Source organism: Chenopodium quinoa, unplaced genomic scaffold (genome assembly GCF_001683475.1).
Source record: "Chenopodium quinoa cultivar QQ74 unplaced genomic scaffold, ASM168347v1, whole genome shotgun sequence".
Classification (NCBI taxonomy): Eukaryota; Viridiplantae; Streptophyta; class Magnoliopsida; order Caryophyllales; family Amaranthaceae; genus Chenopodium; species Chenopodium quinoa.
The window spans coordinates 542,149-567,978 of record NW_018742881.1 but is presented as its reverse complement, the minus strand read 5'-3'; the positions used below and the strand labels follow the sequence as shown (position 1 = coordinate 567,978).

The 25,830-nt window shown below is 32.2% G+C and overlaps 1 protein-coding gene across 1 annotated transcript; it reads left to right on the top strand.

The window, feature by feature from the left end:
- The first annotated feature begins 15,718 nt into the window (after nt 1–15,718).
- Nucleotides 15,719–20,310, top strand: LOC110726719 (disease resistance protein At4g27190-like). Its single transcript, XM_021906195.1, has 2 exons — nt 15,719–16,088; nt 17,522–20,310. The coding sequence occupies exon 2, from the start codon at nt 17,527–17,529 to the stop codon at nt 19,981–19,983; it is 2,457 nt and encodes an 818-aa protein (XP_021761887.1). The 5' UTR covers nt 15,719–16,088; nt 17,522–17,526; the 3' UTR covers nt 19,984–20,310.
- Nucleotides 20,311–25,830: the final 5,520 nt, after the last annotated feature.

The window sequence follows — 25,830 nt, the reverse complement described above, 5'->3', positions numbered from 1 at the left end:
TCATAGTATGCTTGAGTTAATGAAATCGGTGCAAGTTGTAAATCGGTAATTTGGCCGTTTGAAGGCAAATTGAATGGTTCCAACCACCCAATTGGACTCCTGGAGGTTATTATGGACCATGGTAAACATTTCGTCCATTTTTGTTTTGGGGCAAAAAAAGTCAAAAAAATTCCAAAATTGAAGGCTAAAATCCATGTTTTTGAGAAATTTTGGAGGTTTCGAGGCCCAGTGTCGAAAAGTATTGAAATTTTAAGGAATAAATATTAGAGTCATATAATACCGTTTAGAGCCATATATGATCATTATATGTTGTCATAAGTGTTCGTGGTAGGCTTGATTTAATGAAATCAGTGACGGGTAAAGTCGTATCCCCAAATCAAAAGTAATACCTAAATCCTCTAACTAATGTAGATAGGGAAGTAGGGTCAAATCCACAGAGAAACGGATCTTTCTATTCCTAATTAATTAAAATAATCTAGATTATGAAGTAAGCAATATTTATATTTGAATAAGAGACTAAACTACTAAGATTGAGAATAGGGAGAAAACAATATATAAAAGGATCTAGGGCATAGGTTCACCAATAAATAATATTCCAGGGTAAAACAAGTAATCAATCATCAATGCATACATTAATCAGATCATAAAGGGCTTTCACTACGTATTACAATCACACAATTAATTTACCGGTATTAAATCTCATCTCTCGAATCTCGACTTAACCATTTATAAATTAACCTGTTTATTGAAACTAGACTTAAACATCAATTGTCATCCGTCGAATCTCGAATCAATATTGTCAAACTCATGCATAAAAGATCAGGCCTAATCTAGTCACAGAGCATTAATTCAATCAATAGGAAATTAATCTAACATTGATAATCAACAACAATAAATTACCCCTTCATATTATTTATGGTTCCCCATAAACCCTAGAAATAAAACTACTCACACGTAGTAGAAACTAAACTAATCAAAGCAATAAAGCAAGACATGATAAAAAGAATAAAGTAAATAACTGAGATTAAGAGAAGAGAAATCGTTACCAAAAATAAATCTGGAATTAAGAGTAGAATTAAGAACAAAGGTTTAGAGAGAGAATTCTAAAAGAACAATTAAGAGAGTAAAAGAAAGAGTAAAAAGAGAAAAAAAGATCCTAAAATCGTATTACGGAGGAGTATTTATACTCCGTACAAAAATCCTAAACTAAAACAAATTAAAACGACGTTAAGCGTCCACTAATAAATACACGCGCCCGATCGGGCGAGGCACCGCCCGATCGGGCGCGCCTTTTTTTTGCTCCCTGATACTAAACTCGAGCCCGGCCGGGCGCGTCACCGGGCGCCAGCCTAAGCTTCTCCCGCCCGGCCGGGCGCGCCTCCGGGCGCCAGCCTCTTTGGTCGGGCGGCTCATTTGGGCCAACATTTGGACTACGATTGGGCTCCAATTCTTCAGGTCAATCTGGATTTCCTCTTCCTGGCTTGAATACTCGGTCCAAATGCCCCGGTATCACCTATACCGAGCCCTTAATCACCGGTTCGATGGCTCTAACCGGCCCTGGGCTATAGAATCTGGTCGTGCTTCTCCAATGTTCGTGGCTGCTCCAAAATATCTCGGGAAAATACTCCAAAAGCATAAATCCCTGCAAAAGTCAACCAAATCTACAAAAACACTAGAAAACACCAATTAGTAATAAAAGTGGCTCTAAAGAGCCAAAAACACTACTAATTATGACCAAGTGACGGGGGTAAAATACTGTATAAAATAGACACATCAATCAGCGCAAGTTGTAGACCGATAAATTGGTTGTTTAAAGGCAAATTGAATAGTTCAACCCACCCAATTAGACTCCCAGAGGATATTAAGAACCATGGTAAAAATTTCGGAAAGTTTTATTGTGGGCAAAAAAAAAAAAGTAAAAAAATTCAAAAATTGAAGGCTTATATCCAAGCTTTTAGAGAAATTTTGGAGGTTTCGGGTCACAGTGTTGAAAGGACTTAAGATTTTAGAGAATACATTTCAGGGTCATATAATGACGTTTAGGACCATATATGATCATTATATGTTGTCATAAATGTTCGTGGTAGGCTTGAGTTTATGAAAACGGTGCAAGTTGTAAATCGATAAATTGGTTGTTTAAAGGCATATTGGATGGTTCCACCCACCCAATTGGACTCCTGAAGAATATTAGTGACCATGGTAAACGTTTCGCCAATTTTTATTTTCGGGCGAAAATTTCCAAAATTGAAGGCATTTATCCACGCTTTTTGAGAAATTTTGGAGATTTCGAGACTCAGTGTCGAAAAGCCTCGAAAATTTAAGGGATACATCTCGTGGTCATAAATGCCATTTAGAATCATATATAATCATTATATGTTGTAATAAATGTTCTTTGTAGGCTTGAGTTAATGAAATCGGTGCAAGTTGTAAACCGGTAAATTGGTCGTTTAAAGGCAAATTTGATGGTTTCACCCACCCTATTGGACTCTCGTAATTCCTTCTATTGGGAGTTCTGCATTAAAGTAGAAGCTAGCGGATATTAGGGACCATGGTAAACATTTTGTCAATTTTTATTTCCGAGCGGAAAAAAGTCAAAAAATTCCAAAATTAAATTCTAATATCCACGTTTTTTGAGAAATTTTGGAGGTTTCGGAGCCCGTTGACGAAAAGACTCGAGATGTTAGGGGATACATCTCGGGATCATATAATGCCGTCTGGAACCGTATATAATCATTATATGTTGTCATAAATGTTCGTGGTAGGCTTGAATGAATGAAATCGGTGCAGGTTGTAAATCTGTAAATAGGTTGTTTAAAGGTAAATTGGTTAGTTCCACCTATCTAATTGGACTCCCGGAGGATATTGGGGAAATGGGGACCATGATAAACATTTCGTAAATGTTTGTTTCCGGGCAAAAAAAAGTCAAAAAAAATTTATAAATTGAAAGCTATATCCACGCTTTTTGAGAATTTTTGGAGTTGATAGGTTGTCGTACACCTGTCAAAAATAAATTCCTAACAAAACCAACTAACAATGTAGTAGGGTAAGTAGGGTCGAATCCACAGAGAGATGTCTATTCAATCTAACTTCTAAGGTATGGAGAAACTAAACTATGTCGCGAAATTGAGATAAGAACATAGTCTAAAATAAAGTAGGGATAAAACAATTAATAAAAAGACCTAGGGTTATGGTTCACCATGCTTATAATTCTAAATCTGTCAAATATCAATAACAATTCAATCAATTAATTATCTAGAGCAATTGCTAAGCCTACGGTCGGGTCTTAACGCTCTCAATTCAACATATGCAGTTCGGTAGCTAACATAATCAAAATTGCTAATTGTAGGTAAGCCTCTAAAAGTAAGATATTTCAATTCAAACTCTTATTAACAAGAATTAATCAAACAATTTATCAGGTTGCAAGATTAACAATAAAACACTATCAATTAGAAAAATCAATAATCAAAATATCAATAATATCAAACAAGATTCATAATATAAACATGGATTCCCAAACCCTAGAAATAAACTAGTCTAGCATGAAATAAATAAATAAAACTAGATCTAAGAAATAAAACATAATTAAAAGCAAGAAAATAGAAATAAAATACCTCAATGAATTAAAATAGTAAACCCAAGAATCATCCATGGAGATGCCATGAGAAACTAGGGTTCAAAAGAGAAAACTAAAAAGAACTTAAAATAATAAAAGATATAAAAGGCATAAGGGAAAAATAATATCCCTTGGAGTATTTATATTATCCTAAAACTAATCTCAAGATAGATAAAGAAAAGAAATAAGAAAATAAAAAAATACATAAGTTGCATTACTATTGAACCATAGACGATGACATGGCACAAAGATGATTGATGCAAGAGGGACGAGTGAAGACGTGACAGCGACAAAGCCTCGTGGCTGCTGTTCATCGCTAAAACCTGCGGGCGCAGGTCAGTCCCGCGGCTTGGCAGTAGCGCTGGGAAGTTCGCGTGGGCGCGGGGTTTGGTCGCAGGGTACATAACACGAATTAAAATGGCCATAACTTCTGTTCTAGGAGGCTTCTTGGGGCATGTGACCTATCATTGGAAATCTCTTCAAGTTTAGTTTCCAACGCAATTTGAACCGCATCAATCAAATCTGTAAAACTCAAGTTATGATAAAAAAAAGAGTGGACAAAGGTCAGTTTTGCCACTTTGTAAAATATCGTTTAACTTCGTTTCTAACTCAATTCAATTCTGAAAGATGCATAGCGACCCTTGTGAATGCTATATTCATTTCTCATGCATATAAATATCAAATCAACATTCACAAACATGTTATATACGATTAATAAACTCGATTCGTCGGCTTCCATCGAATATCATCCGAATCAACTCTAAACACTTCGAAAGCGTTCAAATGACTATAAAATCACCTGAAACGTTAAGACAAAAACAAACGGAGCGTAATAAGCACAAAACAAACAAATTATGCATTTGCGTCCTAAAAAGCAACAAAAAGACCTAAAAAGCAACAATAAACTTAGCATAAACATGCCTATAAAACCTATATAAATATGATTCATCGGAAGTCTTTGGGCCCGGTGTCGAAAAGTATTGAAATTCTTGGGAATACATATCGGGTCATATAATGTCATTTGGAACCATATATGATCATTATTTGTTGTAATAAATGTTCGTGGTAGGCTTAAACTAATGAAATAGGTGCAAGTTGTAAACCGGTAAATTGGTCGTTTAAAGGCAAATTGGATGGTTCCACCCACCCAATTGGATTCCCAAAGGTTATTAGGGACCATGGTAAATATTTCGGCAATTTTTAAATCCGGGCGAATAAAATTAAAAAAATTCCAAAATTAAAGGCTAATATCCACGCTTTCAAGACATTTCAAATATTTCGGGGCCTTGTGTCGAAAAGCATTAAGATTTAAGGGGATACATTTCAGGGTCACGATCATATAATGTCGTTTGGAACCATATATGATCATTTTTTTGTTGTCATAAATGTTCGTGGTAGGCTTGAGTTAATGAAATCGGTACAAGTTGTAAACCGGTAAATTGGTCATTTAAAGGCAAATTGGATGGTTCCGCCTAGCTAATTGGACTCCCGGAAGGTATTTGGGACCATGGTAAACATTTAGGCAAATTTTATTTTCAGGTGAAAAGAAGTCAAAAAATTCCAAAATTGATGGCTAATTATCCATGCTTTTGAGAAATTTCAAATGTTTCGGGAGCCGGTGTCGGAAAGCATTGAGATTTTTGGGGATACATTTCGGGGTCATATAATGCTGTTTGGAACCATATATGATCGTTATATGTTGTCATAAATGTTCGTGGCAAGCTTGAGTTAATGAAATCGATGCAAGTTGTAAATGGTAAATTGGTCGTTTAAAAGCAAATTGGATGGTTCCACCTAGCCAATTGGACTTCCGGAGGGTATTAGGGATCGTGGTAAACATTTCGGTTGTATTTATTTCCGGGTGAAATAAAGTCAAAAAATTCCAAAATTGAAGACTAATATCCATGCTTTTTGAGAAATTTTGGAGGTTTCGGGTAGAGTTGTAAATTCGGATAAACGGGTCGGGTTTGGGTCGATAAGAGTGGGTTGGGTCAACTCGGGTCAAGTCAATTCCGATTAATTCCATAACCTATGCGGGTCGAGTTTGGGCTGAGTCATGCTTTAGTCGGGTCACGTTGAGTCATACTTTTTATCGGGTTTGGGTAGGGTTAATAACATGTCGGGTTAAATTCGTATCGGGTGAACAATATATCGGGTTTAATTCGAGTTTTCACGACTTAAAACGGTTTAGGGTAATTCTCGGGTTTGAGTCAGGTTCGGTTCAAGTCAATAATTTACGGGTTATAATCAGGTTGGGTCATTCTCAGGTTTAAGTCGGATTCGATTCAAGTCAATAATTTGCGGGTTATAATCCAGTCGGGTCATTCTGGGGTTCAAGTTGGGTTCAGTTCAAGTCAATAATTTGCGGGTTATAATCAGGTTAAGTCATTTTCAAGTCGGGTCATTCTCGGATTCAAGTCAGGTTATGTTCAAGTCAATAATTTGCAGGTTACAATCAGGTTGGGCCATTTCCAAGTGAGGCCATATTCAGGTTCAACTAACTATAAATAGATAATTATCATTTTTATCAAGCTAATTATTTCCTTTGACTATAATATATATGGCAATATATTAGGGAACTATAGTCTATAATTTATAAAAATAATTATCTCCTTTGACCATGCAACAAATATATACTATATTTAACTCTTAAATTTGAGGATGATGCTCCTTTCTTTTGTTGGCCTGGAGGCCCTGGACCGACTTGGTCTCCCAAGACAAAATTCATTGATAAACAATAATAAGGTGGTCTACATTGCATTTAAGGTGATTTGAAATCGGGTCAGGAACAATTTGGGTTGAATTTAGGTCGGGTCAATAACAAGTCGTGTTGATTTCGAGTTGTGTTAGTAACAGATCGGGTTGAATTTTTGGGTCGGGTGAATAATATGATTGGTAAAATTCGGTTTGGGTCAATAATAAGCCGGGTTGATTTCAGGTCCACTATAAGAAAAATCTTTTTTCATAGCGATTATTTCGTAGCGACTGTACATTCGCTACAATATGCAAGTATGTTTGTGAAATAATTAAGGATGTCGTATCATTTATACAATCGCCATGGTTTTCCTATATAAAATCGATACGGAAAACATAATAATACATATCCACACTATTTTTACACATTTATATAATTTTGAGAAATCGTATCATTTACAATCGCCACTAAATCCTAAAAATTGATACGAAAAGCCTTTTCAACACCAGATATATAAATATTGCTTGACAAAGAATACATAAAATATATCATAGCTTATTGATGAACCAAATATATAAATATTGTTTGAGGTTGCATGTTCGAATCTTGTAAAGATCATACGCATGTTTTTTTTTTTTTGAAGAAAAATGAGTTAAACGTTTATAGCGATTGTAATCGCTACAATAATCACCACGATTGGATGTAGTTTTTCGTATTGATTATTAAGGCCAACCCTAAGGATATTGAAAACCACTACTAAAGGCTAAGGCAACCGGGGATATTGTATCGAATGACCATTCGTTGGGAAAGCTTTTTGTTGCAATTACAATCGATACTAAAGGTTAAAATAATCGTTATGAAAAGGTTATTTTCTTGTAGTGGTCAGGTTTGTAACAGGTCGGGTTAGGAACGGGTCGGGTTAAATTCAAGTCATGTAATAACAAGTCGTGTTAAATTTGGGTTTTGACGAGTTTGGGTCAATTTCGGTTCAACTCGGCTTCGGTTAAGGTCATTAATGTACGGGTTACATTCGGGTCGGGTCATCTCCAGGTTAGTTCATGTTCGGGTTTGAGTCTCACATACTTGGGTCAACTAGGGTCTAGGGTTGGTTTCAGGTCGGGTCGGGTTGGTTTTAGGTCACCATTTTTTCGAGTTCAGATGGGTTGGTTAATAACCAAATGTCATTAATGACTAACAGTCATTAACTCCGTTAGTCATTAAGATTAAATCTTGACACATGTCATAATATGATTGGTTCATTTTAATTACTATTTATTTTAATTAATAAAAATAATATATTTTTTTTCTTTATTTTTGTGGCAAAAATTGCTCGAGTAATGTTTTGGGGGTCATTTTGAACCTTTATGGAAACAAATTAAGCTCGAAATTATAAAAAAAAAATAACGTAAATGCTCCGTTTGGTGTGTTGAAAAATATTTCGATTAGCGTATTGTTATTTTCTAACCATCAAAATTGATCGGGTAAGGTTTTGAGGGTAATTTGATCCTTTATGGATACAAATTAAGTTCAGACTAAACAAAAAATAACGTAAATGCTCCATTGTGTGTTGAAAAATATTTCGATTAGCGTGTCGTTATTTTTAACAATCAAAATTGACCGGTAAGGTATTGGGGGTCATTTTGATTCTTTATGGGAACAAATTAAACTCGGAATTGACTAAAAAATAACTTATATGCCCATGTTGATATTGTAATTTTTTCGGAAAAAATGCAAAACAGGGTATTTACGTTTTTTTTTTCTAATTTCGAGTTTAATTTGTACCCATAACGGGTCAAAAATGACCCCCAAAACCTTACCCGAACAATATTCGTCATGAAAATCGAAAAAAGTATTATTTTTATTCATTAAAATAAATACTGAGTAATTATTATGTATTAATTTTAAAAAGTAATGACATTTGGTGAAATAAGAATTGCATTAACGGAAAACTAACGTCCATATGCTATTAGTGGCACGTGATGTCATTGTATTGTTTGTTAGTGGCATTTGGTGAATTTTAAAAACTTTGATGGCATTTGGTGAATTTTGTCAGTACTCAATGGCATTTGGTGAAATAGCCGTAAAATGATAACATATACAGATATTGACAAATGTAATTAATCTCTTCCTTTTTCATTCTTTCCTCTACATCATAGTTAAGATTATTTATTAATTTATTTTTATTTTATTAATTGAGATTACGGTTTTTTCTCATCGATCATCATCGGGATGATTTTGAAAAAGTGGTTGGTAGATGATTTCAAGGGAATTTGGGTGGATTTTTGGTGGTGGCCTGGATAAGTGGATGGGAAGGAGTTAGAGTGTATATAGCGGTGGTAGGATGTTTGGCCTTGTCGTGGTTTTGGAGCTGATCGACTAGGTGGTTTCTAGGAGGTTAAATGGGTTTTTGGTGATTGTTAGGTGGTTTCAAGGAAGTTTGGGTGGGTTTAGGAGGGGGTTAGGTGGATCAAAGTTGGTGGTCGGGTGGTATCATGGTATTGATGTGATTGAAATAATGGGGGGTTTTAGGTGGCCTCTTGCATGTGGTGGTTAAAATGCCTGAAATTAATATTATTTTAAAAGGTAATTTTTCACGACAATACTAGTTTAAAATATGATTTATAACAATTTTTTTAAAGGAATAACTAAAATAGAGTATAGTATAATAAAAAAGAATGAAGTGATGCAATCATGTTCTTGTGTGTTTAATTTAGATTACTTCATTCGATTTGACATGCTTATGTACAAAGTGTTGGATTTTAGTGAGGAGTAAGTAAATGGAGATAAATGGTCATAATTCATTTAGAATTGAGGGAATGTACATGCAGGTATATAAACCTCTCAAAAAAAATTATATACTAATATATACTTGCACGTACATTCCCTTAATTCTAAAAATAGATTATGACCTTTAATCTCCATTTATGTCCAATTTCATACAAAAATTAGTAAGAAGTACTTGTATTAAATTAAAAAGTTAACACTTAACAGTCTCTTCCCTTCCTCTCCTCTTTCTTAGTTCCTTATATCCCCCTTCACTATTGATAATTTTCTGCCAATTTTTCTTCTCCACCGAAGGACACAAAACCAATTGAAAAATACTTCATCCGTTTCTTTTTAGTTGTTACGTTTCTTTAGTCACGTTTGTCAATGTACAAATTTAACCATTAATATCTTTAATTTTCAATAAGCAAAAATTATAAAAATTTAATACTACGTATTTAGAAAATATATAAGAAAATATATATCGTGATGATTCTAAGAAGATACCACATCACTATATTTTTCATTACATATAAATCACAAAACATGGTCAAATGGAAGTGTGTGAATAGTGCTAAAGTTGAACGTGTTTGTTGAAGTTTAAAGATTTTGATGATGATGAACTTAAACAAAGCAACCTTCAAACTAATAAAAGTTTTCTAAGTGTTGTGACTAAGACAGGTGAAGTTGGCTTTGAAAGTGGAAGAGTAACCTAGCTTTTGAAGACTCATAAGAGAACTTAAGGAAAGTTAAGGAAGATAGAAGAAGAGTTTCCTCACAGGAATTAGTGAAGTTCCTTAACAGAAACCCTGAAGACAACAAGTTTTGGAAAAACTTGGTCTGCGAAGTTCCAGTCTGGAGCTGAAAGGAAATTGACAGCAAGAACTTAGTCATGGACTGCGTGAAGCCCAAGTATCCTACATACTACCTCGGTTACATATTAGTTGGAACTTTTGCCAAAACGGGGCGCTACACATTAGATGCAACTTTTAATTTTTTTTTTCCTAATTTAGTAAGTTTTTTTAAAATGAAAGTACAAAAATACCCTTACTAAAGAACTTATAAACACAATCAACTATCTAAATCAGATTTCATTAAATTCATGATCTAATTATTAACATAATATTTTCACCTAATTTAACTCATCTAACACATAAATTAACTCATCTAACACATAAATCAGATGGGGTTTCGAGTCGTTTGGGTTAAGAGGGGGTGATTTTGGGGTTGTTTGCGCTGCGGGGGTGGTTTTAGGGTTGTGAGTCAAGCTGTGAGATGGGTGGTCTAAAGGTGGTTGTTGTTTGACGTTGGTTTGTGGTGTGGATGTTGTTGTTGTTGGTGGTCATTTTTTTTAATTACCTCCACTTTCTCTCTCCTACCCTTAATTTACTATACTTTAATTCATTAATTAACCATTATGAAATTTTGTTTTAGAATCCATGTCAAGCTCAAAGTTGCAACTAATTTGAAACCTGAGGTAGTATTTAGTACGGCACAAACAATTCAGTTTTAATATAGTCTTTATCTTTTAGAATAGTTGTAAATATGTTAAATAGGTTTACGCTTGAGATTTATTAGAAACGTGACAAAAGCTTGGCAAGCTTTTTAAAATTGGAATGTTAAAAAGATAATTTTTTAGGAAAAGGTTTTCTTGACAAGATTTATTTTCTTAAAAACCAAATATCAAAAAGATATTATTCTTTGAGATAATTTATCTTTGTTAAATTTCCTAAAAGATTTTCTCCAAAAAGATTTACTTAAAAATTGTGTTTTTGGATTTAGGAATTTAACTTGCATTGTTTATCTTTTAAAACCCTACTTTCTATACAAGCAAGTCTTGTATAAAACCGAAAATTCATTTTCTGTGAGTTTTATGCGTGAAGAAATCTAAGTGTGCTTAATTGTGTAAGTTTGCTAAGCCCTTTACTTCGTCATATTTGTTTCGTATTTCATGCTTAGCTTGCCTCTCATATATTAGTGTCTTTACTTTGTAATTGGTTGGGTTTTCGAGTGTGTGTGTGTGTAATCATCCTTGCATACAATAGTGAGAGTAGTACTCAGTGAGTACGAATGGATCTAAGTTAGGGATTTAGATTGGGTAGGATAGGGTCCTCTGTGTAGCAAGTTCATTCTGGAACTTGTGAGCATAGGTCTGATTATAATAGGTTTGTAACTTGTGAAGTTTGCTCTATTATAGTGCATTGGTTTGGTTTTGAAATCCCTTATAAGGGTCGAGGTTTTACTTTCAGTTGGGCCCTGAAAGGTTTCCTCGTAAAATATTGTGTGCATTGCAAGTTCCTTTACATTCTGTTTTACATTTTGCGAAAAGTAGTCAATAGGAACTCACATACAATTCACCTCCCATCTTGTGGTGTTCGTCTCAACTAACAGTGTTAATTAAAGGTAGTATCATTTTAATTGTACATATTTTGCAACAATTTTGAATATTTTGTGTGACATTACAAAATTTCAAGTTATTATGGAGAAATTTGAGAGAGAGAGAAAATGAAGGAAATTTTAGATATAGAAAATTGGGAAAATAGAAGTTTTAATTTCTTTCCAGTGTGTAAGTAAAGTTTGGTTACTTAAATCAATGATAGGCAAATCATAACCTTTAGATTTAAGTTATTCCCAACGGTATCATATAAATTATGTTATTCTTATGATTGAAAAAATGGTAATAGCTAAATTGTACTCCCTCAGTGTTTTTTTAAGTGTTACACTTCTCATTTTCGGTCGCGTTTTTTTAAGTGTTACACTTCCTTTTTTGGCAAAAAGCTACATTCAAATATTATATTTTTCTCCTCTCATGGTTCCCACCCAAACACACTACTACTTTTATATTATACTAGCATAGTGCCCGTGCATTGCACGGTTTATAAATCAAATCATTATTTTTTTGACAAAATTAAAGCATGATTGATCCCGTAGGAAAAAAAATCCTAAGATAATTCAAATAGTAATAAAGAGCTTATTTTCTCTAACAATTAATTATTAAAATTTTGTCCAGCTGCAATAAAGGCTGATACGTAAATAAATTAAAGAAAGATGTGATTTGAATAGTATTTTATGTCATTTGCAGTTCTTTTCTTTTATTCCCTATTAATTTTTTTTATAATGTTATTTATTATAATTGAAAAATAAATTAATTATTTTGCCCCACATAACTTTGTAAGAGAAGTAGAGGAAAAACTAAATTTACTTATCATACATTCCGCATATTACTATAGAAGAACAATAGAAGAAAAACTAAAATTTTAATTGTCATACCATCTATTCAGTATCTATACAATTTAAAACTTGTTATACCCGTCGCGTTCACTATCTACAAACACAATAATAACCTTATATCTTATTCACCGTAATAACCTATTTTACCCGCCATATTTTACAGTTATCTAAGCTAAGCATTGTGTCAAAAACTTTTACATAATATCCATATAACTAATCAACACAAATATATAGAAATGGTTATTGATAAATTTTATATGATTAAAAAAAATATCTATTAAAATAATAAGAATTAAAGACATATTTTATCAACTAACCAATCATTTATGTAATGCATTTTTTTACGGACATGTATTCTTATAGAGTAACTAATTAACTATGAATGTTATAAAACTCATAAAATTACATGTTAAATTATTTAAATTTTGAATATGAGCATTACAAGAGTAAGAAAATTTGAAAATTTTATAATGAGAATATTTTTCATACAAATTTCATTAGATATTATCTATGTTAAAACCATAAACTATTTTATGTATGCATCATTTTTTGGCATAGTTTTGCTTAAGTATAAAATATATTGATATAATTATTGTTTACATATTCAAGCATAGTATTTTTGTTAAACTTCAAACAATAAAAGCAAGTTTCTATACATGTATAAGATTTTCATGATTTCCTAACATAAATATTGATTTAATTTTTTTATAATAAATATATACTTTCCAATACTAGAAATATTCCATAAAGTATTTTCAATCTTTATTTATAGTCAAGTTAAAGAATAATACTGTAACTAATTTGAAGCAATATTAAAGTGGCATAATTTAGGAAACAAATATTTCGTATTTTGAAAGACTAATATTGTTTTTTTTTTAATGAAATTTAAATAAAATCTATAGAATTTAGTTTGAAATCAATTATGAAATCAATAAAACCATTTAAAAAAAAATCAGATGTACAATAAAATATTGTGCACCTATTATAAAAGCTACCCTGTAATGAATGAAAGTTATTTATGCTTTATTGATAAAAGTTACCCAAAATAGTCTAAAAATTATCCTAAATTCAATTCAAGTAATCGGTTGAATACAAAAGTTTTTGATTAAGATACAAAATAGTGTAAAAATTACTTTTATCGTTTGTTGTACTAATATTGAATGCTAAGCCGAAATGTTGTCTTGGAAAATAATACATAATCTTGAACAAAAATTTAATTTTAAACGACCTTTCATTTTCTATACAATGTCTTTTACAATGACCTTTTGTTTTTCTTGCATTAAAAATAATAATAAAAAAAAAAACCTGAACTAATAGCCAATCTAAAGAAGAATAATAAAAGTTAAATTGAATTAGACACTTGACGGAAAAAGGATAGATATAAAATGTATTATAACTATTACTCGTGTTTTAAATTGTAATATTCGTATAAACAATGCTATTCTAGATATACAACAATCATGTGCAATAATTTATGTTGTTTTATACATAATAATGCTTTTAACTATAATAGTATGTGTATATGATATAATATTTTTTATAATATAAAAAAGTATATGTACGTATATAATATAATATTTTATAACACGTGTCCTCCATACCAAGTGTTTGGTTGTTGGTGTAGTGATGATTGAGACTACACTTGGTAGGGAGGACCTGTGTTCGCTCCCTTACAACAATCGGAAGGGGTGTGGAACCTAATAGCCTAGAAAAAATCCTCAAATCTGGATTAGCCCAAAGGGTGAACCGGATAGAACACCCAAAACTCAATGCATATTTGACGGGAAACTTATCCTTTATCAATCTTATACAGAACTCCAAAGTCTAATTTTTTTTTCAAAATATAATAATAACATTTGTAAATTTTTGTTAATATGAAAGATATAAACCTATGCTATTCAAAAAAAAAATGAAAGATATAAACCTACCAAAATGTATTATTCAATTATTTTTCAATTATATAGCTATGTGGAGTTTTATTCAATTAATAAAATAACATTATAAAAAATTAAAAGAAATTCAAATAACATAAAATTTTATTCAAATAACGTTTCTTTAATTTTTTTAATTTTTTTTATTCTTTATTTTTTTTTAATTTTTTTTATTGATCATTAGTAACCAAGTCATTTAATAGTAAATGAATTACCTTTGTTTTTATTTTTATTTTTCCTACGGATTTAATAATTTGATTTATAAATCGTGAATCGCACGGGCACTATGCTAGTTATAAACATAATATTCTAGGGAGAATATGAATTGCCATACATACATATGTTGTTTTGATTTTTTTATACTAAGATTTTTTTATTGTTATGTAGCTATTATTATGTACATATACTAACATATTTTATGATACTTTTCTTAATATACCGTGCATGTGTATATGTCTATTACTTTACTATAATAGACTTTACTATAATAGTTTATGTATATATTTAGAATAAAATATTCAGATTTTTTTTATACATATGGAAACATAAATGTATAATAATAATAATAATAAAATTAATAAAAGACAGCGAATCATAATGAGACATATGTCAGTCTCATATTGAGGCGTTTGTCTTTTAGTATAGTATAAGATAGATATAGATAGATAGATTTTTCCTTTCACATTCATTACTTTTTAATAAACTATTAATCCCACTATTTTTCTTTTACAATTTTTTAATACTTCAACTACCCCACTTACCTAAAATTTTCTTTAAGCCTATTAAATTGTCTAAAACTATATGCCAGTCAAATTGTAACACTTAAAAAAAACACGGAGGAAGTAGATTTTTTGTTAATTGTCAAGCCACTAGAATTGTGACAATGACATGGCAGCAAATTTAAATAGACAGAGTTGAATATATAGCCGAATAGTGAAGGCTTGGTGAGCGTTTCCACGCTAATCAATAGTAGTAATCGTAACAAACAGGTTTCCACAAAATAGAATTTTAAAACAACTGCAATAATTATAAAACAAAAAGTGACAAGCACGTAATTGATACCAGTACCTTTTTTTTAACAAAGGTTTTGATACTATTATTGTTTAGACTTTTCTCCATTCTTGTTAATTGTTCTTGACTTCTCATCCCACATAAGTTAAGCACTACTAAGAAGTTTCCTCTAAAAACATACTTCCACCATTTCTATTTACTTGACACATTTGATTTAGGCACATATATTAAAAAGAGAAAAGAGAGTGAGAGAATAAAAATAGTAAGTAAGGTAGCTTGTAAATGAGGTAAAAAGTTACCTTAAAAGGAACGTGTCAACTAAAAAACTTCCTAAAAAGGAATGTTTGTCAACTACTACCTCCATTACAGGTTATGTACTTATGTTCAACGATTTGACATAAATTAAAGAGAAAAAAGTTTAATCAATGCACATAACCTGAAAAGAAGGTAGTAAAAAGAAACAGAGGTAGTATATCGAGTAGTTTATCCATCTATTTTAAAATGGAGTAGCTTACATTGTTTGACAATACAAACTTGTTTTTTTTTTTTTTTTTTTTTTTTTGAAAACACAATACACACTTGTTAGTAAAATAAAATTGCAATTTCCCAAAAAAAATTACAAAAAACCTTGTCACGGTCGGCAATTTCGTAAGGTGCTTCCAGCAAATCTGCATACTGTTTTCGCAGTTTCTGGGAAGTACCAACATAAGCCAAGGCAGGTATAAAAGAGAACATAAAATCCTAAAGTCTCCTTAACAACAAAAGAAAAATCTACACATTATTCCTTTTTTTAATTTGAAAAACACATTAAGCTCCACATTCTCTTATCGCTGCCAAAATATAGGTCAGTATTTCTTTTCATATTTGTGGTTTCTATATTTTTATCAAATCCTTTGTACGAGTACTTGTTATTGCGCTCTTTTCATTTTTCGCGGTTTATTACCATAATCCAACATCAGCTGAGAACTTTTAGTACTCGTAATACTACCTCCGGTCCAAATTACTCACAAATTTGGGGTATTATTTGTGAGATAAGATCGGAGGTAGTAATTTAAATAAAACTAGAATATACCTGTACGGAATATATATTTTATGTGACAAAAGTATACTTAGATAATTTGATTTCTGAAAAAGCTAAATATAAAAATAGAAATTTAGTGGAATAGGTTTTTTTTTTTTTTTTTTTTTTTTTTTTTTTTTTTTTTTTGTGGGAAATATATAGTTTTTGATGTTTTTATTTTGCAAAAATCTAAAAAAATAGGTTGTGTACAATTTTAGAATTAATAGCTTGAAGAGTTGTAATTAAACATTGAAAATTTAAAACTGCAATTTTAGTATAGATAACTGTTGTTAAAAAAAAAGTATATAGAGATAACTGAATCGATCTTTCTGCAAGGTGCTCAAATTTCAGCTTAATCGGAATTTTTTTTATATATAATTCTCACATTTAATGAAAAGTAACTTGACTATTTGAGTTCTGGCTTCTTCTATCTAATAATAATATAGACATATATAATGTATGTTTCTAATTTATTCATGAAAAATAAAGACTTAAGAATTAAAGAGAGTATGTAATATCTTAAAAGTTGAGGCATTTCCAATAGGCAACAAAGTTAAAAAGAAAAAGAAAAAAAAAAAGAAAAAAAAAGTATTTGTAACGTTTAATGAAGCAAAATTTATGTAATTTGAAAAATTAGATAAACAAAAACAGAGAGATTAGTCAGACATAAGCACAAACCCCAAAAGAGAATTCATAGACTATATTGTGGGATAAAGTATGTTGTCTATGTACTTGATAAAATCTTCACAATTCAATAGTTCATCAATTAGTTATCATCTCCAATTAGTAAATACGAAGTGCTACATGTTGTAATAACACGAAGTGATTAGATGAGTGGGCATTAATTAATTAAAGGTAATGATATATATAGCCCTATGGTAACTACACTCCTAAAATATAATTAAATTGGAAATTTATGATAAAATCACAAGTATAATTAACTAATTATTGGTAATTTATCCTCAAAATTTGTTTTTTAAGCTTCTTATACACGACCCCTAGGTCTATGTCTATCATTTCCTTTTTAAATACTTTCTGTAAGCTAAGTATATTAGTTAAATATTGTGTCAATTCAAATTAATTTGTTATGATTGTGTATTTGTGTCTATGACTGACTGTAAAATATACTTGGTGTACAATGGATATTTGATGGGTGGGGAGCTATATCACAAATTATGCCACAAATCATATCAATGTAATCATTTTTTTTTTGGCAGATCAAATGGCCGGTAAGATGCATATGAGATTACCTGTAATAGATTCGCTTTTGGCCATGGTGAGGAACTTCCGTGGTATATCATCTAATGGAAAGCGCGGTAGAGCAGTTGAGGCAGTTGATAAGCATTCTGAAATGTGCAGTGTTCATTTTCAACCACAAAATAAACGCAGGAAAGAGCAGACATTCCTGAGTGTTAACTCGAAGTACATTGTGAAGATGATGAATTGGTTAGGAAAAGATGAGATAAACGCCATTGGAATTTATGGCATGGGCGGAATTGGGAAGACCACCCTTGCAAAGCAGCTTCACATTCGAGTAAAAGACCAAGAAATCCATGTTACTGCTTGGATCTCTGTTGGAATGGATTTCACTGTATACCAATTACAGCAAAAAATTGCTGATGCTTTTGGGTTTGATCTTCAAAATGATAAAGATGTGACCAGAAGATCGGGCATGATATATGCATTTTTGTCCTGCAAAGACAAGTGCATACTTTTCCTTGATGATTTGTGGGGTGAATTTCGTCGAGAGGAAGTAGGCATTCCAAGAAAATGCAAGCTCGTTGTCATTTCCAGGATGCTGGATGTTTGTCGTATGCTTCGTTGCCAGAAAATCATCAGGGTCGAACCACTCTCAGAGGAAGAGGGTATGCAGCTCTTTCACTATAGTATGGGAGCGTATGATGTTTCCAATCAAGAGCTCTCTGTTAGGAACCTTGTAGTTAATGAGTGTGCAGGTCTCCCTCTTGCTGTCATAGCGTTGGCCAACATCATGAAAGGGGCGGTTAATTCTCCTAGATGGGGAGAAATCGTTGAGAGTGTAGATCCCTTTTCAATGGGAAGTACTCAGTTGGAAGATATACTTGGTCAATTGAAGTTGTCTTATAATAGATTGAATAGCGCTAAGCTGCAGCATTGTTTCTTATGTACTGCATTATACCCAAAAGGCTATCCCATCAGTAAAGAAGAGTTAATACGTCTTTGGATTGGGGAGGGGCTCATAGATGAGATGTCATCGTGGCAGGAACAGTACGACATGGGACATACCATATTGAACAAGCTTCTCAATTCTTGTCTGCTTGAATCTTGTCAACATACCGGGATTGTTAGGATGCATGATCTTGTTTGGCGTATGGCTCTTTCCATTGATAGTAATGGCTTAATGGTGAATGATGGCCTACCTTCAAAATTGGAGTTCTCTGGAAGTCTCAAATTTGTTTCATTGATAAATTCGTCAATATCACTGATCCCATCAGATGCTTCCCTCAAATGTGCCAATCTCTCAACCTTAATTTTACAACAGCCCTTCGAGGTAATTCCAGAATCATTTTTTTTTAACATGCGTGCCCTTCGTGTTCTAAGCCTATCCGATACTCGTATTATTAGATTACCAAGTTCCATCAGTGCCTTGGATGAGCTTCGAGTCCTTGATCTTAGCAGTTGTCAGAAACTGCAACACGTCTGTCCAATAACACAACTTTATAAATTAAGGTTTCTGGACCTTTCTCAGACTGCAGTTGAGGAGGTTCCTCGCTCCCTTGAAATGTTAAATAAGCTCACTGAGCTTAACCTATCCTCTATCACTGAACCAAAAATCCTAGGGGTTTTGCCTGCCCTTTCGAAATTGAAGAAACTATCATGCCATATTTCAGGCATTATTCACGAGCTGCAAGTTTTGGAATCACTGAAAGTTCTTGATGCCAGATTTGATAACCTTTTGGACTTGAGTAATTATGTCAGGTCTCAGCACTGGAGAACATTAGAGTGCTTCCATCTTCAGGTTGGTTATAGAAAAAGGCTGAAGAAATCATACAGTAGAGCAGTATCTCTCCAAGGCTGTATCTTGAGTGCGCGAGGGAGGGAACAGGTTGCATTTCCAGATGACCTTCTGGAGCTGTATCTTGATAATTGCAGTGGTTTCAGTAGCCTGTCTGATATAGTGTGCGGCAATAATACTGAAAATTTTAAACAGCAAGCCGATGTTTTTTCAAGCCTAGTTAAATGCACCATCAGAAGGTGTCATGATGTCGAGAAACTTCTTTCACCAAGCTGTATGCAAAATCTCCCGAGCCTTGAGTTATTGAAAGTTGAAGAGTGTCACAAATTAAGAGTGCTAATAGTAGAGGAGATCGGTACTCATTGCCATTCTGAAGGAAAAGATGCAGCCATTGACCTCTCACAGCTAAAACAGTTAGTTCTCACCTCGTTGCCCCAATTGAATAACATCTATAAGGGTCGACTAATTTGTGCTCAACTTTGGTCATTTACAGTTATAGACTGTCCAAATCTGAAGCACCTTCCGTTTTCCAACAATATGGGTGATGTAAAAGAATTGATAACTTCTCTTGAATGGATTGAAGGACAACAGAAATGGTGGGATTCGTTAGAATTGGATGGTATGGAATCTAAAGCTTTGCTAACATCGTTCTTCAGATGCAGATCTTCCATGGATGTATGCTGAACAAAAGAGTAAAAGTTGTGTGTTATATTTATATTGAAGTACTACGTTCGAGTATATAATTAGCCATCTTGCTATAATGCTATTGAGTTGAAGGTGTAAGAAATATGACTTATGTAATCTAAATAATGAAACGGCTTATTTGGAAATTGTCAAGACGTGACAATAGATCACTGTCCTAAAGTCGAATTTGCTTCGCACAGTATACGCGGACTCGTAGCAATCGATCTTCTACGTTACACGACTGCAACTCTTCAATGTATGACAAATAGTTAGATTGAAAACACTATGAACAATGCCCAAAATAAGAAACTGTATTTTGTGTAACAATTTTTAAAGTAAGATGAGGACATGCCCGTAGAAGAGGGTGTGCAACCAGCTGCACAGGGTACAAATTTTTCCCTAGATTCTAGTTTAGGCAACTTTCCCTATACCTCCATCTTACTACTTAGTCTTTTTTTTTTTTTTTTTTTTTAATTCTCATCTTTCCTTCTTTATTTTTCATTCTAGCCACTGCATAAAAAATTTCTCTCTCCTCTTTTATAGAGATTTCATATTCTCTCTCCTATTTTTTTTTTCTTCAACTTTCTCTCTCTTCTTTTATGAAGATTTCTAACTTAGTTGTTTTTTTTTATCATGATCGTAAATATGTTATTTCTGCTAGAGTTGGATTACTTGATTCGTTTAAGGATTAATGTGAGTAATTTTGTATCGTTAATGCTAATTAATCAATCGGTTTTTTTATATCTTTGATAATGCTCTGTTTTTTTATTGTTATTGTTTCATTACAAAGATTTGATTTCATAGTATTTGTTGTAATGCTTTAAATCTTGATAATTCTTTGTTTTTCTATTGTTATTGTTTCATTTTAATATTCTATTTCTTTCCAGTTATGTGCATCTTATATGTTTTATAGTTATTTATAATTTTTTCATTTTATTGTTTTTACCAGTTTTATGTGTTGTATATAAACAGTTATAGTTAAAACAATGCTCACTTTTGTAATAGTAAATGTTCATTTTAGGGTTATATTTGTGTTCAGTAGTAAATTACATGTTTATTGTAGTTGTATATGCATGAATATATGTGTTTACATGTGAATTTTAATGATTATAATTGTTTTAACTATAACTATAATTGTTCAGCGCGGACTCCTAGGCAAACCTTTTTAAACGTGATTATTGAAAGTTATATACATATAATTAACTATTAACCAAATAAAAAAATAAAAGCAATTACAATTAAAAAGAACCGCCTAGAACAACCACCACACGCCACACAAAACCACCACCCCACGCCACCCACAAATCACCGAAAGTCACCCCATGCCACCCACAAATCACCGAAAGTCACCCCATACCACCGAAATCCACCCAAGAATCACGAAAACCACACAAGAACCACGAGAACCACCGGATTTGAAACCCAAAAACCAAACCCATGTAAGGCCTGTTCTCATTGACTGAACTCAGCTGAACTGAAATAAACTGAACTGAACTGAACTAAATTGAATTGAGCTGAACTGAACTGAACTAAATTGAATATTTTATAAGAGAAGGAAATTAGGAGCTGAACTGAACTGAACTGAAATGAATATTTTATAAGAGAAAGAAATTAGGAGCTAAATTGAATTGAACTGAAGTGAACTAAAATGAATATTTTATAAGAGAAGGAAATTAGAAGCTGGACCGAACTGAACTGAACTGAGCTGAGCTGAATTTCAACGTAAGAGAACAGGCCCGTAGAACTACCTCCACGAACCGCCCAGAACCACCACCGATACCGCACCCACAAAACAACCATCTATGAACCATGAAATAGCCATCCAGAAACCACCAATGCCTACCCATAAACCAAAAAAACCACCCACAAACCAAAAAACCATCCATAAATTAAACAACTACCACCAAATCTACCGAACCCACCCAAAAATCACCAACAGCCACCCACGAATTGAGATGAAAAATGACAATGAAGAAGATGATGAGAGACGAAGAAGGAAGAAGATAAGAGATGAGATGGTGATGACATGAGAGATGAAGATGGAAGAGAGAGATGGCGGGGAGATGAAATTAGAGATTAATCTAATTTTTTGGGGGAAAAGCTTAGATAATTAAATTATATTAGGGTTATAACATTTTATTATTATGTGTAGTTGTAGGGAACATTTCAAGCGTTAATCCCCTAGCTTGAACCTCACTGTGATCATACACTAAAGTACGGTGGCGTCCAAAAGGGAAGAAGATAGAGCAAAAGAGTCGCCAACAAGTTTTTTAGAAACTTGTAAACCGTTCACGAGGTGAAGGTTACACCCCTTAACGATATAAGAGATCGTCAACTCCATAAGGTCTTGAACCAAATAGGGTTTGGGGATGAAGGTACAAATCCAACCTAAAAGAGATTGAATCTGCCATAATAATAGGCCTCTACTTTATTCTGATCGTATTCATGTGCGCTTTCTGACTAACATACAATCAATAGGTTTAACCCTAAACCTGTTTATCTATGTTGGTTGAATATTAATGCACAAATAAATATATTATTGGCGATCACTTGAATTATAATCAAATTAACCCTAAACAAGATTATTAAATATCTTATTAAGCGTGATTACAAGTACAAATTCCCTTTAAACATGCATAAAAGGCGTGATCAAGAAATAACAATAAATAATCAAGCAACATAATAAATAATCATAAAATTATAATAATAATCAAAACGATTATAAAAATAATCTTGAATCATGTTAAAGCATAATAAAAATAGCAAGATCCTAGGCATGATACTAATAAGTTTAATAACAAACCCTAGCATGTCACTAACAATAAAAATCAAATCTTTAACCCTAACATGATACTAACAGTCATAAATATTAGGAAGAACATAAAAGGCATCGTAACGATCATACTTAATATTAAAGTTATCCTAGACATGATACTAGGAATATCATAATAACAACCTAAGCATGATTTATATCAAAACATCAATAAAAACCATTAAAGTACTTACTTGGATGCATTGTACCTCTTTCTAATAACAAAATACACGCGTTAGTAACTTCAAGGAAAATAATAAACAAACAATTAAATTAAATAATTGAAATAGAGATTTGGGACCAAACCCTCAGAAATTAAATGTTTCACGTCTAGGGCGAAGGCAACTTCGAATATGGCTAGGTGTATCTAAATCTAATGAATGCGGAATTTTTATATTTGGGAGAAGCTAGTTTAGAAAAGAGAGAGAGAAAGTAATCAAGAAAATCTTGATGAGAGTTGGTAAATGATTATTGAAGAGAATGAGAGAGAATTGATGATTGTAGGTGAAAACTGGTTATCGAAAACGGAGTTTTTACGACGTTATTTATAAAGAAAATCAGCCAAAAAGATAAAATATCAAAACAGAGTTTTGGCGCAGACAAAACTGAACCAGCGCCAACGCTGGCTATTGGCGCCAGACGCCAACATTAGCGTCAGGCGCCAATGCTAGCGCCAGGCGCTACAGCTGGCGTTTGGCGCTGATTTGGAAATTCACGCGTTTTCTTAAAATCAGATAAAAATTGTCGTACAGGAGGATAAAATCGTATTTTTCCTCAAAAATGCTCTTTGATTCTAATTAAAACTCTAAAAAGTCAACAAAAAGTCAATTTATCAATGTTAATTGAATTAGGAATGAAAAGAATCTTCTAGAAGAATATAGAAGACTAAAACCATTCCTAATTGCATTAGGAATGATAAATATATATTAGGCCCTCCTCTAGATCATTGGGCCGCATATAAGGCTCAAACCGGGTCCAGTTTAGTAAATTGGTCATAACTTCCTCAATATTCATCGGAATTGGGCTTATAATATATCGTTGGAAAGCTCTTTTCAAACCCATCCAACTACACTACTATTGGACCCATATCATGGACCAACCAGTCTGGATTAACTATTTTCTTAAAAATAAGTTTTCAAAAATAGAGAGAAGAGAAAAGAAATTAAAACTATCCGCAACACTAGACTTTCCACATTTTCACTTCATTCGATTATGATTCGACGCGAAAGATACTCATCACTAGATTTGGTTTTGGGGAGACACAAATGGATGTCTACAGTAGTATTATGTGTTAATAATTTTTAATTGAGGGTATTTGGTCATTTTACCAAAACAAAGTTACTATTTTAGAAAAGGAATAATTTTGTAGCAAATAAAAATAAATGTCAACTAAGTTAGTATAACAAATCAATTAGCCTTAAACAATCTTGTGATGATTTGAAACTTTTTTTATTATTTATTTATTTATTTATTTTTATTTTTAAAAAAAGGGCCTATGAGAAGGTCCCCGCGAGGCTATCCAATCATTACTTTCATTTTTCAATCTATGAATATTACTTAACGCACTCTTTTTCCTCCTTTTGTTATGAAAGAAGTGAGTATTTGTATCACGTGACCTTGAGATAATTATTTCCTCCGTTTTTAAATACTTGCTCTATTTCTATTTTTGCACTATTCATTTGTCCTACTTTGACTAATGTTTGTGATTTATACATAAGAAAAAATATAGTCTTATGGGTACTTGTTGGAATCATCTCAATGAGTTGATTATTAATTTTCAATTAGAATTTATACTTATTGGTAATTTAAGATATTAGTGATTTAAGATAAGTATCGACATACGTGTCCAAGAGAAATAAAACGAGTATTTAAAAAAGGAGGGAGTAGTTTTTTCGGCTAAAATTACCCAATATTTTTGTCCAAACAAGAGGAGTTTTTGCAATTGAGGAAACATTTAATTGATCTTAACTAAAACACGGCTAATTCTAGACTTTTAACTTTTATGCAACCGTTGGTCGTTTGATATGGGGGAGTTGATACACATACAATCATTGTATGTGGTCCTTACATATAATACCATTAGAAATTTGACACATCATAAAAAAGGAAGAAAACTAGGAGTCAAATATAAATTGAATTTAAATGGAACTTGGACCCATAATTTTAGCCAATAAAAACATAACAAATTGTGGGGACCACATACAACAATTGTATGTGTAGCCTTTGGGTAGATATGGCCTTTTGTATACGGTAGCTATATCCAACGGTTAAAAAATGGTGGCCACTTTTGTATTCCGTTGGATTGATTCCTTCAATATGGAAATATTTATGGTTGTATAAAATATAAAGAGAAGCTATTGTTATACTTTTGTTTCAAATCAGTTTATTAGCAACCTATATGTATGTCTGAATTGCAAATTTGAGATGATTATAGTTATCAATTTAAGATGTTTAGTTCCTCAAAAAGAAATAAAAAATGTTTAATACTTCCATCATTGTAATAATACTGCAACAATTGAATTTTTACACTATTAATCATGTTTGTTTGCCCACACATTATGATTTATAAGTAGAGTAAAAAATATAGTCATATGAAGTTTTGTTAGATTCGTCTCGTAAAATACTTTCACAATATCAACTTTTTATAATTTTTACTCTTATATAATTATAAATATTTAGTATATAAAATATGATTTGGAATGCGTAATTAAATTCTTGTAATATTTATGAAGCGGAAAAAATATTTTATAATATCAGATTGATTATAAAATGTCATGTTCTTTAAAGAAAAAAATCACTTACATATATTTATGTAAAGAAAAAAAAAAATCAAATTTGACTCACAGTAGAAAACTACTACTCGTACTAGTGAGCTAGAAATTCTTAACACTAATTTCTACCAAAAATAAGTAATAAAAGAGATTAATAACTAAAATAAAATTCATTTTTTTTTTTTTGAGGGGGACTAAAATAAAATTCATAAAGCAAAGCAAAAGTGAAATTATCAAATTCTCTTCAAAAAAAAAAAAAGTGAA

Coding starts and splice junctions, on each gene's coding strand:
- LOC110726719 (XM_021906195.1), top strand. CDS start 17,527: ATGGCCGGTAAGATGCATATGAGATTACCTGTAATAGATTCGCTTTTG.